General features: G+C 37.0%; 1 protein-coding gene across 1 annotated transcript; it reads left to right on the forward strand.

Moving 5' to 3' along the window:
- Positions 1-5,586: 5,586 nt before the first annotated feature.
- On the forward strand, positions 5,587-15,771 carry LOC135205622 (developmentally-regulated GTP-binding protein 2-like). The gene is made up of 9 exons (XM_064236415.1): positions 5,587-5,596; positions 5,792-5,952; positions 8,952-9,122; positions 9,386-9,529; positions 10,596-10,703; positions 10,852-11,009; positions 13,452-13,653; positions 15,400-15,520; positions 15,633-15,771. Exons 1-8 carry the CDS (start codon positions 5,587-5,589, stop codon positions 15,487-15,489), a joined length of 1,044 nt encoding a protein of 347 aa, XP_064092485.1. The 3' UTR covers positions 15,490-15,520; positions 15,633-15,771.
- The last annotated feature ends 558 nt before the right edge of the window (positions 15,772-16,329 follow it).

A 16,329-nucleotide genomic window follows, 5' to 3' on the forward strand; every position in this document is an offset into this window, starting at 1 on the left:
GGAACATAGTAATAATCAGTAAAATGACTGCTACCAATAAATAAATAAATAAATAAACTAGTAAACATAAGCGGAAAAATAAGGCATACAAACATGTCAATGAAGTAAAGTAAAAAAGAAAAAAAAATTAAGTAAAAAAATCACATCATCAAGCAACGAGTTACAACGAATTCGATTTTAACGACTCATCATTTGCAGGTGTTAGCTACCGCTTCCCCAAGTCCCGCCCCCCCAACCCCAGCCTATCTATCGCCAACATCTCCCCCTCCCCCACAAAACCCCTCAACACCCGCAACTTCCAAGGTGGGGGTAGGTTCTCTTTTAAAGCCGAGCTGTGGCGCATAGCTATACAATTGAGGAGCTGAACACGTGTAGAAAGAATTAAATGTCGCTAGGTCGGGCTTATAACTGTGGCATTAACCCATGAACCGATCAAAGATGGGTATATCTCTCTCTCTTATCATATATATATATATATATAATATCTATATATATATATATCATATATATATTATAATTATCTACATACATACACACAACACACACACACACACACACACACACACATCTATATTATAACAATATATATATATATTATATAATATATATAAAGAGGTTCTGTGTGGAAGTTAGAGCCAGGAAAAAAATTAACCAGCATATACACCAACACTTTCTATCGCGTCAAGGCCATACCACAAACTGTGGTAGTACCATCAACCTACCCCTGTCTTCAAACACCCTTGAACCTCCTCCTGTATATTAAGGACATTCCTTTCAAACACTCCTTTTTTTATGCTATCTATCCCCCACTTTCTCATTCCCCCTTATATGCACCTTTCTTTATCCACCTACACTAATCTTTTTACTATCTCCACACTTCCATGCCCTTTCTGTCTCTATGTCACAGATAGTACCACGGAACGTCCATATTTTCTTTAATTTACGTTCGTCATCAACAGTCCCTCCGTACATAGACACTTCAAAGCTCCTCTTAATCATTTGTGTATACCCTGTGACCTTCCATGCTACAATAACCTTTATATTAGCTCTCAGGGTACTTGTTATATTATAAAATCAACTCTTGCCAACACATATACATACACCCAATTATATATATATATAGATATATATATATATATATATATTATATCAGAACCCTTAACACAAACTCGTCGTGGCCAAAGCCCTTCGCCAAAAGTCAGATCGATGGGGGGAAAAAAAACTAGGAATCACAGATCCTTTCAATACATTAAACCAACACTTTATATGTATATAAGTCAGGTATAATATCAGGAAATAATATATTATTCCACATTTTCGGAAATAGCTGCTTTTTTAATATCGTCTATCAGGTAGTCTAACCAAAAACAATTGATCTTTATGTTGCCAGTCTGTAAGGTGAGAATTCCATGTTTAAATATATATATATATTATATAATAATATATTAATATATAGAATATATATATATAATATATATATATACATATTACAGTACATTAATGCTATATGATCAATTGCGTCCAATGCAGACCCGGAAACTGTCGTGTAACCGAATGAAGTATTTGATGAAATGGGCATACCATGACTCGTAAATTACGATATCTTTTCACGTAAAATTGCTACAATATCACGAAATTTGACAGGACTACGAAACAGACCCATTTTGGCACGAGGGCACTCGAGAGAGCTTATTAGATAAGATATTTTCCGTAGAGATTATGCATACCCATTCTCATACGACCATCAACAACAGTGATATAAAAAGAACCACTCACGCACGATCAGGGATATTTTACGCTGAATTCCAGAGCAGATTGGCTAAATTGAAAACAACTAATAAATGCTAGGGAATATACAAATGCTTACGTTTAGCAGCTCTGCGGAGAATGCAAGCATGATTAGAAAACACCTCGGGACAACATGTATCAAAAGATACAGTAATCAATTTCCAACTAAGGAAACACACTCCTGATCGTCGGGCAGGTACGATGGCGAGAAACACTAAGTATGTCACGTAGCCGAAGGACACTTTCAGTTGGGTGATGTGACGTAACTGCCATATCTTCTCTACTTTTCTCACTATAACACTCGGTCTATGCATCTTTGTAATTTTAGTTACAAAATTGACGCGCTTCGTTAAATAAAACGAATGGATTGAGTTTTAAAATATTTAAATAAATGCTTAAAAATATATAAGACCAATAAACTCACTTGCTACATAATTACGCCACCCCCCCCCCCACAAATTTATAATTGACCGATTTCGAAGATGTCCCCTACTCGTCTCCGTCAAAGAAAACAAAACAGCCATATCTTGCCTTGTGCCGTAAACACGTTTCCTATAGGCGAAAGGTGGTCGCCGACCACATGATACACATCATGGTATTCTCGAAAATAGCGAGACGAAAAAGTAAATTGCGCGAACTTCAGGGTAAGAATAAAGGTACCATAAAAGTGTTAACATGTGGCGAAATGGGTTTTGGTCTCTTTTACCTCGAGCTTTCTGTCAAATGGAAGATCAGAAAGTAGGAAAATTGGTAATTGATGGTGTGATTACGATTTTAGGTGGATAGAATGTTATTTTATGGAGGCTAAGTTCTATGGGACGCTTTATCTTATGCTCTGCCAGAAACGTGGCTCTTCTAGCCCTACCTAGCAGTTAGCATGGCTAAAGTAGGTAGGTCGTCGAGGGGAGATTTTGCTAACCTCCTTAGCTAAGTAGCTGCAAAGGACTGCTCGTAGGGTATTACTACTAGTATTACTTACCTATACTAATCTATAAACTATTGTACGTCAGTTTTTTATTGTTTTATCCAGCTAACCAAGACCAGTACCTTAGGCTATGTAACTGCGTTTTCGGCAGTCATTATAGATGGCCGAAGGACATAGTATAATACTGGGCTATCATTTTAGGCTATGGTACCTATTAGCTAAATGTGACGCTTTAATTATTCGAGATACAGGGTAGGGAAAACTATGTAAGTTTAACCTTGAACTTAACGTAGTGTAAAGGACCGAACAGCGGCATACCGACCACTGATCCCTGAATGCGGCCACCTTCCCGAAAAAGTTCTGGAATTCACTGCGACGAGCATCAGTCATGAGTTGTGGCTGATCTAGGCAGCACACCAAGACCTGTACGTTCCTATCTCGAGGCGTTTTAACTCCTAAATTAGACCAAGGTTACCTAATGCCACAATTCAAACGCTTTTTTGGGAAGTGTTCATGAGTTCGATTCTTGGGCATTCCATAGAGGTGTGGGAGATGTGTATTTCTGGTGATAGAAGTTCACTCTCGACGTGGTCGGAAAGTCACATCTAGCAGTTGGTCTCCTCGGTCGCTGAATAACCACTGGTTCCATGCAACGTAAAACACCACACAACAAACAAAACAAACCAATTTACCTATTAGACAATTAACCTACAAACGACCCCTTGAAGTGCAGTTGGTTAATTTAGAATATATGTTAGCCTAACCTGAGGTAGGCTATAAGAGACGCCAGGTTTTTATGATGAATAACTGGAAAAAAATAATTGATTTGTATTAACAATAAAATTAGAAACGCACTCTCTTACGTTCATGATTGACATGATAATTTATGGTTCATGTATTTGGTTTGAAATTAATAATAATTTTTACCCTAAGGTTATCCCATATCATTATTGTGGTCAGAAAATAAAGTATCTTGTGAGATATTAACAGTCAACTAAAGTTAATTCACAACATGAAATTATGTTCTAGGGTACGTTAACCTAGGCTGTCAAGAGACAGACCACTGTTTCTGTGCATTATTAGATAGCATAAGAAACTTAGGTTGCCATGTTTGTGAGCCTAACTGGCACTTATTGGGTATTGTTAGGCCATTGTAGCATTGGCCATTTATGCTAGGGTAGGGCAGGCTTATTTGCCTTACCAACTATGCTAGACATGCAAAAACTTATGGCCTGGCCAGGATAGGCTAGGTTGGCTTACTCAGCTGCCAGGTAGGCACAGGCATAGTTTCCCCCTAGTGAGATTAGGCTAAGTCCTGATATTCCCAGACTCTAAGTTGCTAGCCTAATTACCCAGAGTTTATTATAAATTTAGTTTAGGTTACTGAGGTCTGTTGCCTTAAGGGCAAAATAGGAAGTTCATCTTCAAATTGCTGATATTCTTATTTGCATTGTGATTTGTGACATGCTGCAAATTAATTTTTCCAACTGATATATAATTTAACAGCTGTTATGTAGACCACTACAAATCAGGAGCCTTGGTGATTATACTTCTCACAGGCTACCTCTGGCCTGCTTATGCTAGGATATTTGAAAATGAAAACTGCTATTTATTATCTGTGACCTATGATCATTAATTAAAGTATTGTACACCGTTTAACTTACATACAAAAGTTGTCGAAACTGTTTCACTGTTAACTTAATACTTTTGCTAGTGACTATAGTGGACAGCTGTGATGCTACCATGATGGCAAACTATACGTAGTGTGTATTACTAAATGAAGTTATAATATTTTATGCTCTCGTGCAGTCTCACTGATTAGAAATTCTTATAATACTACTTAATCTACAAGAAAACAGTGAATAAGACTTCAATTAGAAGAATATGGTGAGAAAAACTACTAATATCATTACATAATAGATTACTTCCTTGCTGAATGGCTCTGGAACAAATCTTTAACCATATTGTTATGAACCATTTTGAATGTTTTCAATTGTTCACACAAAAACATAGCTGACATAAGTTACTTATTAAGCTTTTAACTATATTTCTCAGACTTGTTAACCAAGATTTTAGTGAGCATAGAGTAAAAAACCAGTTGTGCATATTGAAATACAAAACAAAGCCTTTGAAACAGTTGTACTTACAGGACTACCCCATAGGGGGTAGTGCTGTCAGTGCACCTCACTTGGCACACAGAAAGCATTACTTAAGGGTCTTTGCAACATCCCCTCTGCCTCTAGCTGCAACCTCTTTCATTCCTTGTACTGTACCTCCGTTCTTATTCTCTTTCTTTCCATCGTACTTTCCCCCCTTTCCTAACAACTGACTCTGCTAGGTTTTCCTCCTGTTACACCTTTCAAATCTTCTTACTGTCAATTTCCCTTCAGCGCTTAATGACCTGTTAGGTCATAGCGCTTGGCCTTTGCCCCCAACTCTATATTCTGATGGTCTTCTGGGGACTACAAACTGTTGGCTTTTTATGTAGGAGTGTTCCTTAGTGGGAACTGGAATCAGTCATTGAAATTCTGTGGTGAGTGAGCTGAGGGGAATAAACTACTGACTTGCTGTCATCAAGCTCTATTTTTCTGTGACTGCTGTTGTGTACAGATATCTAGCTGTGTTCTCCTTGACTACCATTTGAACTTTCTTGTCACTGGAGTCAGTCACCATAGCCTCCTTCCATTCATCACAGTGGCTTGACCAGTGGTTGAATAAGCTTGCGATCTTCACATCACTGTGTCTCATTTGAGGTAATTAGAGGGTAGAAGGTGGGAGGTTGAATGGTTTTGTGACTGGTTTCCTTCTTCCATCTCCCTTTCTCTTCCTCCCTTTGCAAGGCAGCGCCTGGTGCCAAAAAGAAAAACAGCTTGATGACAGCAGGTGAGTGGCTGTTCCTTCCCCCCAACTCATCCACTTGCCATCTGTTAAGTACCTTGTCACTAAGTTTCAACAACTGATTGCAGTTTTTGCTGATGAATACTCAAAAGGCTCTGGTTTGTGTACCAAGGAAAAATGTAAGTTAATTGAAAATTTTGCAATTATTGTAGATTAATTAATTTAACTCTTATTCCCCAGCTACTGAATATCACTTGGGCGTGTTGAAAGCAAAACTTGCAAAATACAGAACGCAGCTTTTAGAACCTCAAGGGAAGAAAGGTGATAAAGGAGATGGCTTTGATGTCATGAAAAGTGGAGATGCCCGAGTTGCACTCATTGGTTTTCCTTCAGTTGGTAAGGTTAGTGTAAATGTGATAATTTGTACCAAGTACTACTAGAATGATTGTGTAATAAATATACTGGTATGTTACTTTACTTTACTTTATCTTCCCGCCACTGGCCAGTGGCATAAGGCTGATACAGTTCCTCTCCATCTGTCTCTATCCCGAGCCATTTCCCTCGCTTCCTCTAAGTTTTGGATTTCATCCTCAAGATCCCTGACAATTATGTCTATCCACCTCGTTCTTGGTCTACCCAGCGGTCTTCTTCCTATTTGTACTGCTCTCAGTGCTCTTCTGGGGTCTCTATTCTCTTCCATCCTCTCAACATGTTCCAAAACCATTCAGCCTTCCCCTTTTCAACCTGGTACGACTGGCCTTTGCCTCAATCCTCACCCTGATGTCTTCATTTCTAACATAATCATCCCATTTAATGCCAAGTATTCTTCTCAGCAGCTTCATCTCAAAAAGCATCCAACCTTTTCTCCTCTGTTCTGGTCAGTGCCCAGGTGGAACGAGCCATACATCATGGACTGTAGTTACTACGCATTGAATATTCTCATCTTAGTTCTCAAGCTGATTTCATGCCTCGACCAAACGTTTTTTCTCAGAACCTCAAAAGCTCTTGCTGCTCCTAGTTTTCTTCTTTGTATATCTTCAATTTGCCTCCCGTCTGCTGTTACCACAATTCCCAAGTAAACAAACTTCTCAACTTGCTTGAGTTCCTGTCCTCTGATTGTCATATCCTCCATGTGCACCCAATCATCATCCTTACTCACAACCATGATCTCGCTCTTCTTTGTGCTGATGTTCAAGCCAAAATTCTGTGTCTCTGTCTCCATCTCAATTACCGTACCTACAGCACCAGCCACGTATCAGCAACCAACGCAACATCATCAGCAAAGTCCAAATCCATAAAAACTTCTCCACCAATACTAGCCCCTCTGTTTTCATTCTCCATCACTCTTCTCATTATATGGTCAATATATACATTAAACAAGGTGGGTGACATAACACATCCCTGTCTTAGCCCACTTCCAACTGGGAACCAGTCACTTTGCTGTCTGGGAACCAGTCACTTTGCTGTCCATCCAGCTGTACACAGCTGCACACTCCTTGGTACCAGTTCTTTAGTATCCTTATCACTTTCAGTGGTATACCATAGTGTTCTGCCACTCTCCACATTCCATCCCTCCATACTGAATCATACGCTTTCTCCAAGTCTATAAAAGCACAGAATATTGGCTTTGCATACTCCCATCTCTTCTCAATTATCTGTCTTAAGGTGAAAATTTGATCCACTGTTGACCTTCCACTTCTAAAACCACACTGCTGTTCTCTAAGTTTCTCTTAACTATCTAGGTCTTATTCTGTTAAGTATTACTCTCATGAATATCTTCCCTGGGACTGACAGTAAACTTATGCCCCGATAGTTACCACACTCCCTTTTGCTTCCCTTATTTTTATATATTGGTATCACAATTGCCTTTTTCCAATCACTTGGTACCACCTCTGTTTTCCAAACTATGCTAAAAACAACTCTTAATGGTATGTATAGATAATAATTATTATCAGCAGTATGTGCTGTGATCGATTTGAGATTTTCTGTACATGAGTTGTATTGTATCCTAAAGTATTGAATCCCATTGAGTAGCGTATGATATGTTGCATTAGTATTAATTAGTATTAATAACATTTCTGTTTATGAGAATACAGTATGTTCCAGGTAAAAGATAATTTGTCTTACGGGAATCCATCGTTGAAACATGGTAACAAGTGGTTAATTGCGATTAGAGAAACGCCTCGCTTGCTAAGGGAAGCACTTTTTCTTTTGGCTGTAGTTGAGTTAAGACATCTTGCTGCTCCCTGACTGACCTTTAATTTGAAACTTCTTTCCTGTTTTTCTAGTATGATTGATGTTTGTGTTGCACAATTTTTCCTGTACGTACATGTTTTTGAATGAGAGAAGTGAACCATGAAAGAGGTTTAGTGTCCTAGTTGTAGTGGAACATTTCTTTTTCTGTAGTGGTAGGTCCTGTGCAGTCTGGTCTCCTGTACTACTGTGGAAAGGTGTGGCAGTAGCTGATTTCTAGTTGGAGATTCTGGTTTTAGTTGATTGCCAGTCATTTTGGAGACTACTACTTCCCTCCTAAAGTGTGTTTCTTACATAAGGCAATGCAGTAGTTAGTATTCCCTTGGAAACTAATAAAATTTTTGGTGTGATTCGTATTTTTTGTAGATATAAAAACAGCACCCTTATATCATGGTCCTACTTCAACCACTTCACCAAATCCTTGATGTTGAAGGAAAAGGGCTTGCTTCTGGCAGCTGAATGGCAGAATTCCTTCAGTTACCTGTTTACCTCCAGTTAACCACTGTGTTACTAAGTTTCAGTGATGGAGTCCAGCTTTTGCTGAGGAATGCTAATGAATGAGAGTTCTCTGGTTTGTGTAGTACCTAGGAAAAATAGATTACTTTTAAGTGTTTGTGATTGTAGTACCTAGGAAAAGTAGATTACTTTAAATGTTTGTGATTTTGAAGATAAAATCCTTCAGGGGTTATAAGAATACAGTTTCTGGAAGTTGGAAGAGATTAAAAATATGAATGATTATGTCATGACAAGCACTTCTTTTCCCAAGTTTATGTAGTTCAACCCTGGACCGGCTTTTACCTTCTTGTCCCTTTCTACCCATGAAGGCTTTAAACCCACTGCATACTAGGTCTACTTACAATATCCAAGCCTTTTCACATTTATTTTATTTGTTATAATGTTTCTTAATACTTGTAATATTTAGTTTTTTTTTCTTTGCTGTCAGTTATGTATTTTGTCATTTACATTAGTTAACACTAGACTTATGTTTGTTTTGAATATTATGTCAGCATGTCTAGATTGAAAGATACCTTCTTACAGCAGAGTTTTGTATCTGCAAAGTTTTGTATATTATATACTAGTTTGATTAAGAGAAACAGTAAGCTTTAATTTTAATTACTAAAACTTATTTACCCTTTAATATTTTCAGTCAACATTGTTGAGCACATTAACCAACACTCAGAGTGTAGCAGCGTCATATGAATTCACTACGTTGACGTGTATTCCTGGTGTTATTGACTATAAGGGAGCCAACATTCAGTTGCTTGATTTACCAGGTATCATTGAAGGAGCTTCACAAGGCAAAGGTCGAGGAAGGCAGGTGAGTCCAGCTTTTGGTTGTGTTTGATCTGCTCTGATATATGTTGGTTGTTTTTATATTGCAGGTAAAATTTTATACAGGAGACTTAGAAGAACTATTAGAAATATCCTCCCAGTTTTCTGTTTGAGGAGGTAAACTGAATCATAATCTTTAGTTTTCATATTCACCTAGAGCAAATAGCAATTTTGCAATAATGTAGTTCAGCTTGCCAGTCATTCTATGAAAAATGAGGAATTAATGCAAGGTATATTGAACCTTTGCAGGTTATTGCTGTTGCAAGAACTGCAGATCTTGTCATCATGATGGTAGATGCCACAAAGGGAGAGATCCAAAAGGAATTACTTACAGCTGAATTGGAGGCTGTGGGTATTAGGCTAAACAAAAATAAACCAGGAATCTACTTTAAGGTACAACTTCCTTATTTCATGTAAATTCAGTTTTGTTTCCATTAATATGTACATATACTGTGTGCTTTGTTTCCATGTTGTAACCACAGTGAAGTTGGAATTAAAACTACCCAACAAAAAAGTAGACAGATTATCTAGGTTTAGCAGACAAATTATCAGATTATCTAGGTTAAGTAGAAAAATTATCTAGGCTTAATACAATAAAGCTTCTTGAAGATTAGCTTTAGAGTTTTTTCAAGTAGATGTCAAGGTAGATATGTATGCAGTTCTAAAAACCATATCTGATGAGGATTGGATAGTAAATGAGGACTCGTTTGACACCAAGAATGTAAATTAGTCTGGTGGAAAAGAGGTACTGGGACTTGAAGTAACCGATCAGAAACCTGGGACATTGGATGAGACTTGGGTTACATTAAAATAGACTAAAGTAAAAGATACACATTAACAAATTTCAGGATGGAAACGAAGAGTACAAAGTAGGCAGCAGTGACGATAATGGAGATCAATAAGAGATAAGAGAGAAAAAGTGGACAAACAGACAGATGATGTATACAGGGAGTGGCATTTGTGTCAGGATAGCTCTCAGAATTATTAATGGAATGTCAGTCGGTTTAAGGGAAAAAGGGGGCTGGGTCGTTAATAACATCAGAAGAAGTAAGAAGTAAGATAGTGCTTGTCAGAAAATTTTTGTGAGGTTATTAATAAAAGCTATATTCCAAGTGAAGTTTTAAGTAATTTGAACTCTCAAGATGTTGATAAAAAAAAAAAAAGTTTAGTTCCATTTTTGTCATATAGTAGCATCATAGATTTTGATAGAAATAGAAGGGAAGAGAAAAATCTAACACGATGCTGCCATGCTCATTATATCCAAAACAGATGTACTAATTGCTTGTATAAATTTAAATGAAACTCAAGTTGTTTGGTATCTGTAGGATTAGCATAGAATCAAACATTTTTGTTGCATATGTTCAGTAACTGAAAGTTCACTGTTCAAATTTGTTCATGACATTTTTCAATTTCCATGTTATTTATATTGTGAGAAATTTACATGTGTAATTTTCAACAGCAAAAAAAAGCTGGTGGAATCAAATTTAATGCAACCTGCCCTCTCACCAAAATTGATGAAAAGATGGTGCAGATGATCCTGCATGAATATAAAATATTCAATGCTGAGGTAAGTTATTTATCTTTTGCAGTAAACTAGTACAACTGAAAATTCTTTCTTATTAGTTGCAGGATTGCAAGTACATACTATTTTGAAAATTTTATCTTTTCCATTACGATTCTGTTCTGTGGTTTTAGTAAAACTTTGATCTTTTCAGGTTATATTTAGAGAAGACTGTGCAGCTGACGAGCTCATTGACGTTATATCAGCGAATCGAGTGTATATGCCATGTTTGTATGTGTACAATAAGATTGATCAAGTTTCTATTGAGGAAGTAGACAGAATTGCTCGACAACCAAATTGCGTAGTTGTTAGGTATGTTATTGCAGTTTTTGTATTTAACTGTTCATGTCTGGAAACTTACAGTAACAGGTGAACAGTTTATGTGCATATGGTTCATTTTCATTATGTAGGAATGGTGAGATATATCTGGTACAACCCAGAAACATAAATGCTTGGCTACTCTTAGCTCCACTTTATGGCAAAGACTCAACTGTGCCTAAGTTGCTTATATGAGGTGGCTCAGTCCCTCACAGACCAAAGGAAAGAACAGCCTCTTTTATGGATGGGTTTGACGTTAGCCAGAATAGTAAGAAACTCATTTTCCCTCTTTTCTGTTTTTAACAATGTTTCTGTAGAAGTTAATGTAAATTACTTTATAAAAGACCTGAGAGTGCCTCAGTGGTGTGGTCAGTTTGTTTCTTGGACTACCACCTCTGTGGCTGCAAGTTGGATTCTCTGGCATTCCATTGAGGAGTCAGAGAGGTGAACCTCTGGCGATAGAAGTTCACTCTCGACGTGGTTCGGAAGTCATGTAAAAGCTGTTGGTCCCGTTGCTGAATAACCAGTGGTTCCTTGCAACGTAAAAACAACAAACAAACTATAAAAGATCTGGTTAGAGGAAGTAGTTTGGCTACGTTTGAAATAGCTCTATCAATATATATAGAGATGGCTCCCAACTCTAATGTTTAGGGTTTAAGGCCATTTTCCTAGATGCAGAATGTAGTAGGCACTACTTGTTGGATCATTAGTTTTTATTGCATAGCTTTATACATGTTGTAATGGTTCTCAGAGTTTCGTTTCATGGGAGGGATAAAAAAATGTTCATTTTAGCATTTTTGTTTGTTGCAGTCTCTTGAAAAATCTCATTCTGAGCATCCTTTGATTTTGAGTGTTTTAGAGTTGTAACTTTTATTAGAATGCAGTAATGATCAAATGGGTGTTGGTTCCTGTAGTTGAGGCTGTCTACAAAAGAGCTGACAGTCTTGCCAAATGTGCAGTGTTAGGAAACTCCAAAGACGATTCCTCTGCCACATGGGGATTTTCCACTTCTGTAAGTAGTGTGCGAAAGGAGGCATGGCAGCTCTCTCTCATGGGAGAGTCTGGCATGTAGTAACCTTATGATGCTGTAAATCACCAGGTCATCTCTCCCAAGGAGGTATAATACGACACCAAAAAGATGGGAGATTTCTTTGCCATTTTAGACTTGACTGTATGTGTTTTAACAGCCTTTTTGTAGTGATGGATTGGTGCCCTAGACTTCTGCACTTGGTAGTTGAATAACCCAGCCTGAAAGGCTTAAGATGTTTCTCCAAATACAGAGCAAGGAATTCGATACTTTGAAGAGTATGGAATATGCTCCATTTTTTAATAGACTTTTAATTTTTTTGAAGTGGAATATGCTCAATTTTTTAATAGTTTTTAAATTTTTTTTCTGTTCCAAAAAATGTTTTATTTTTATTAGTTGTTATATTTGTAGGTGTGGATGCTTTGTATAAATATACAGTATTTATGTGTGTAGGTTTGTACAAATGGTATTTTATGAATTGTGTTAAATATGATGTGAATGTGTTTAAGTGACAGAGAAACCAGTAATTATTCAGTCCTGAAGTACATTATGGCTGACCCTTCATTTCAGGAGGCAGTACTCCGAAACAGAGAACATGGGGCTGAAACTATGACAAGTAGATAATTGACTAAGGGAAAAAGTGGTTCCATTGAGGGCCACAGCTACGCATTTGAAAGTACTATTTGGTTATTCCCATAATTCTGTATGTGTTGAATAGTAAAATAGTCTCCAAAATTGATGATAGAACATTTGAGTCTTGATGAGGAATATGCAATCTGGAATGTGCCCAATGATCTCCAATTACAGGGAGTTAGTGATTTGTGTGGGAACTCTGGTGCTTGTAATCAAAAGAAAATTAAGGATAGATCTATTTAGATAGAAGAAGAAACTGAAAGGAACATCAAGTATAGAAAATCGATTCTCGGCCATTCCGTTGAGGTGTGAGAGATGTGTATTTCTGGTGACAGAAGTTCACTCACAACATGGTTTGGAAGTCACGTAAAGCTGTTGGTCCTGTTGCTGAATAACCATTGGTTTTATGCAACGTAAAAACAACATACAAACAAACACACAAACAAGTATAGGAAATTCACAGGAAATGAGAATGAAACTGGCTTATAAATTAAATGAAACTGATGGGGTAGATACCTAAAGTGGAATATTGGCAAACCCAGAAAGCTGACATGAAACCAGTTTCATGATACGACCATTTCTATATTCAACATTGTGATGTTTACCTGACAAATATAGTTGAGATCATTTGATTTCACGTTTTTGCACAGTGGCTGGACACTACTGGAAATTTTTTTATAGTAAAAACAATGGATTTAATTTTATTAACTGATGAATACTCATTTTCAAGTTACTTATTTTTATTTTGTATACTAATTTTTTTTGTTTTGTTTCAGCTGTAATATGAAATTGAACTTGGATTATCTTTTGGAAAGAACTTGGGAAGAACTCTCTCTCCTTCGGATATATACAAAGAAGCCTGGTAGAGCTCCGGACTTCTCAGACCCAATTATTTTAAGAGGCGGTGCTAGTGTGGAACATGTGTGCCATTCCATTCACCGATCTATTGCTGCAGTTTTTAAATATGCGCTTGTTTGGGTAAGTTATAATACATCATTAGGCAAGGCTTCCAGGACACCTGTCTTGAGCATCAGCAGTTTTTATTTTATTTTATTTTTTTATTATTTTTTTTTTGGGTAGGGGTTATTTACTGATAAGAACTTCCCTGCAGCAAAAGTCTTATTATAGCCCGAGATTATTGCACTAAAAGCATCTAGGGCCCTTAACCCGCTTAAAATTGGCAGTCATCAGCCTACGGTGTGCTTATCCTTACTCATTATTCAGGTGTAAGAGCAGAGACCACATTTTCTCATTTTGTCCTGGGAAATGGGTTTAGCCACTAGCAGTGTCTCCAGGTAGAGGTGCAGATGAGGTGTTCATTTCCTTTCTGGATATTGAATCCTGTGGTGTTCGTTTGTTCCCAGAAACGCTGAACTCCCTGGGATGGAAATCACAAAAGAACCTTGATCTGTGTAATATTTCAGTTACCTTGATAGTTGGCTTCTAATGATTGTTAAAGGTAACAGAAGTGGACATTTAACAAGATCAGTAACCTGGATTATTCCAGGGCTGCTTATGTGTATCTGGTCACCAGTAGTGAAGAGAACCCTCTAAGAATCTTGGTCAAGGCTCTCAGGTTTTTCTGTGGAGGACTAGGAGACTTCAAGGGTGACATCTCCTTACTGTTCCTTTCCACAGGCCAAAGGAAGAAACAAGACATGAAGGATATGTTGTCCTGTTGGCTACTGCAGGTGATTTTTAGAGCCTCCAGTAATGTGGTGGACAGTGAAGCAGGACAGCCATTGAAGCAAGATCACAAGGTAAGAGGGTGCTCTTCACCAGTTGCTTATTTGCTGTAATTTGGAATTGTCCTCTTTTATGCCTGGTCTCATAAGTGGCAGTTGCTGCAGTTCATGTTTACCAGAAGAGAAGTTGGGGAATCATCTACTTTTTATTCTTCTTCAGCTGGCATTCATTGCACTTTTAAGAGACGTAGACCCTGGGTTACTGGTTTGTCTCTTGTTGATGGTAACCATACTTCTCTTCCTATTCTGGTATTCTTCTGATATACTCTTATCTGAAAAAAGTGCCTTGCTTTACACTACTTCAGTTGATGATCCTACTTTTTATAAACCAGTGTGCTACCTGTGACTTGGCTCCTGACTCCATACATTCCCCAAGCACCTGATTTGATTCTACAGGCAGAGGCAAACTAGAATGAACTATGGTTTGATAACACAGAACCACCTTTTCTCCTAAAAACTAAATAATTAAAATGCGTCCCTTCCCACCCAGACCTATAAGTCTGGTTATCTCACATAATTATATACAAAAAGTGAGGTTATTGGTTTCAAAACATAGTACTCAGGGTTCCAGATAGTGCAAGCGTTGAGAGAGTATCTTCAACTGTCTGATAGACAAAAAAACATGAACCTGGAATTTTTGGTTATTGAATTTGTATGAAAAATGGGATTTCTTATATAGTACTATATTAGTTTAGTAGTTTCCATTTCATAACTAGTTGTATGATATAAATTGACCAAACTAGCGTAGTTAATTATGTTGGTTTAAATGTTTCCATTTCATAACTAATTGTAGGATATAAATTTACCAAACTAGCATAGTTAATTATTTTGGTATAAACATATTTTGCACTTAATAGTTAAGATTGTGAGTTTTTGACAAAGGAACTAGAGTCTACTCAGTATTGTTTATACTGCTGAGAGAAATAATTGTAGTCTTTTGAAATTGGTACATGAAACTAACAGCTTTTTTCTCTTTCAGGGGAAAAGTACAAAATTTAATCCTCAAAGAGTTGGTATACATCATACAATGTGCGACGAAGATGTAATCCAGATCATTACCAAGAAGTAGTTTTATTTTATTATAATAGCCTAACAAACAAGTATGTATTGTTACACTGAGATTGTTATTTTCACTTTGATAATCATTTTTGGAATATATGTGATCTAAAGATATATGCAATTTGGATAAATATCTTTTCTCTTTTGTTTCAGTGTCTGATAGATTGCCTTTCATCCTCGCATTATATCATCCCATCATCATCGCCATTGTCATGTTTTGAATTGTAATTTTGTAAGTGGTTTTATTTGAATGACAAGGACTGTTTTAGATTCTTCGTACATTTCTTGAATACTTCTCAGAATTATATTTCCTTGCTCTTAACAGCAATTGTACCAGTTTACCATTCATTTAGTCTAACTGGGCTTTCACGTTATATTTATAACCTTCACGTGGTATTTCAAGTTATGTGGAGCACTTGGAAATAGTTTAGTGTACTTCAGGGGCTTTTTATTTAATATAATTTTATTAATATCTGAAGCATTCAGTTAACCACTCGTGTGGGGATTTTTCAAAATGGTATAAATCAAGTCCATTGGGTTTATTGTTTTATTCCTTTGTTAATTCCCTAGAGGCTGCTTCTCACTATTTATGTGGGGTTTTGAAATATGTATTTTTTTATCAAAGGAATCTTTTGGTTATGTATTTTTTTTATCAAAGGAATCTTTTGGTCTTGCATCTAGCTCAAGCCTTGTACTGGAAACCACCTGGTCTTTGTGTCAGGTTAGTAAAGTTTGTGCAGTGATAGGAAAAAAGTGTTTCGGATTTGTTTTAATTTTGCAATATTTTTGGAGCTAAAGTAGTTAAATTTGTAGATTCTTCGGTTTTATCAACAGCTGTGTGGGGCTCTTT

This window comes from Macrobrachium nipponense, chromosome 24, assembly GCF_015104395.2.
Source record: "Macrobrachium nipponense isolate FS-2020 chromosome 24, ASM1510439v2, whole genome shotgun sequence".
Taxonomy (NCBI): Eukaryota; Metazoa; Arthropoda; class Malacostraca; order Decapoda; family Palaemonidae; genus Macrobrachium; species Macrobrachium nipponense.

Bases quoted from the DNA above. Each gene is read 5' to 3' on its own strand.
- LOC135205622 (XM_064236415.1), top strand. The intron at 11,010-13,451 runs GTATGTTATTGC...GTTTTGTTTCAG, and splicing joins CCAAATTGCGTAGTTGTTAG to CTGTAATATGAAATTGAACT. The intron at 13,654-15,399 runs GTAAGTTATAAT...TTTCTCTTTCAG, and splicing joins TTAAATATGCGCTTGTTTGG to GGGAAAAGTACAAAATTTAA.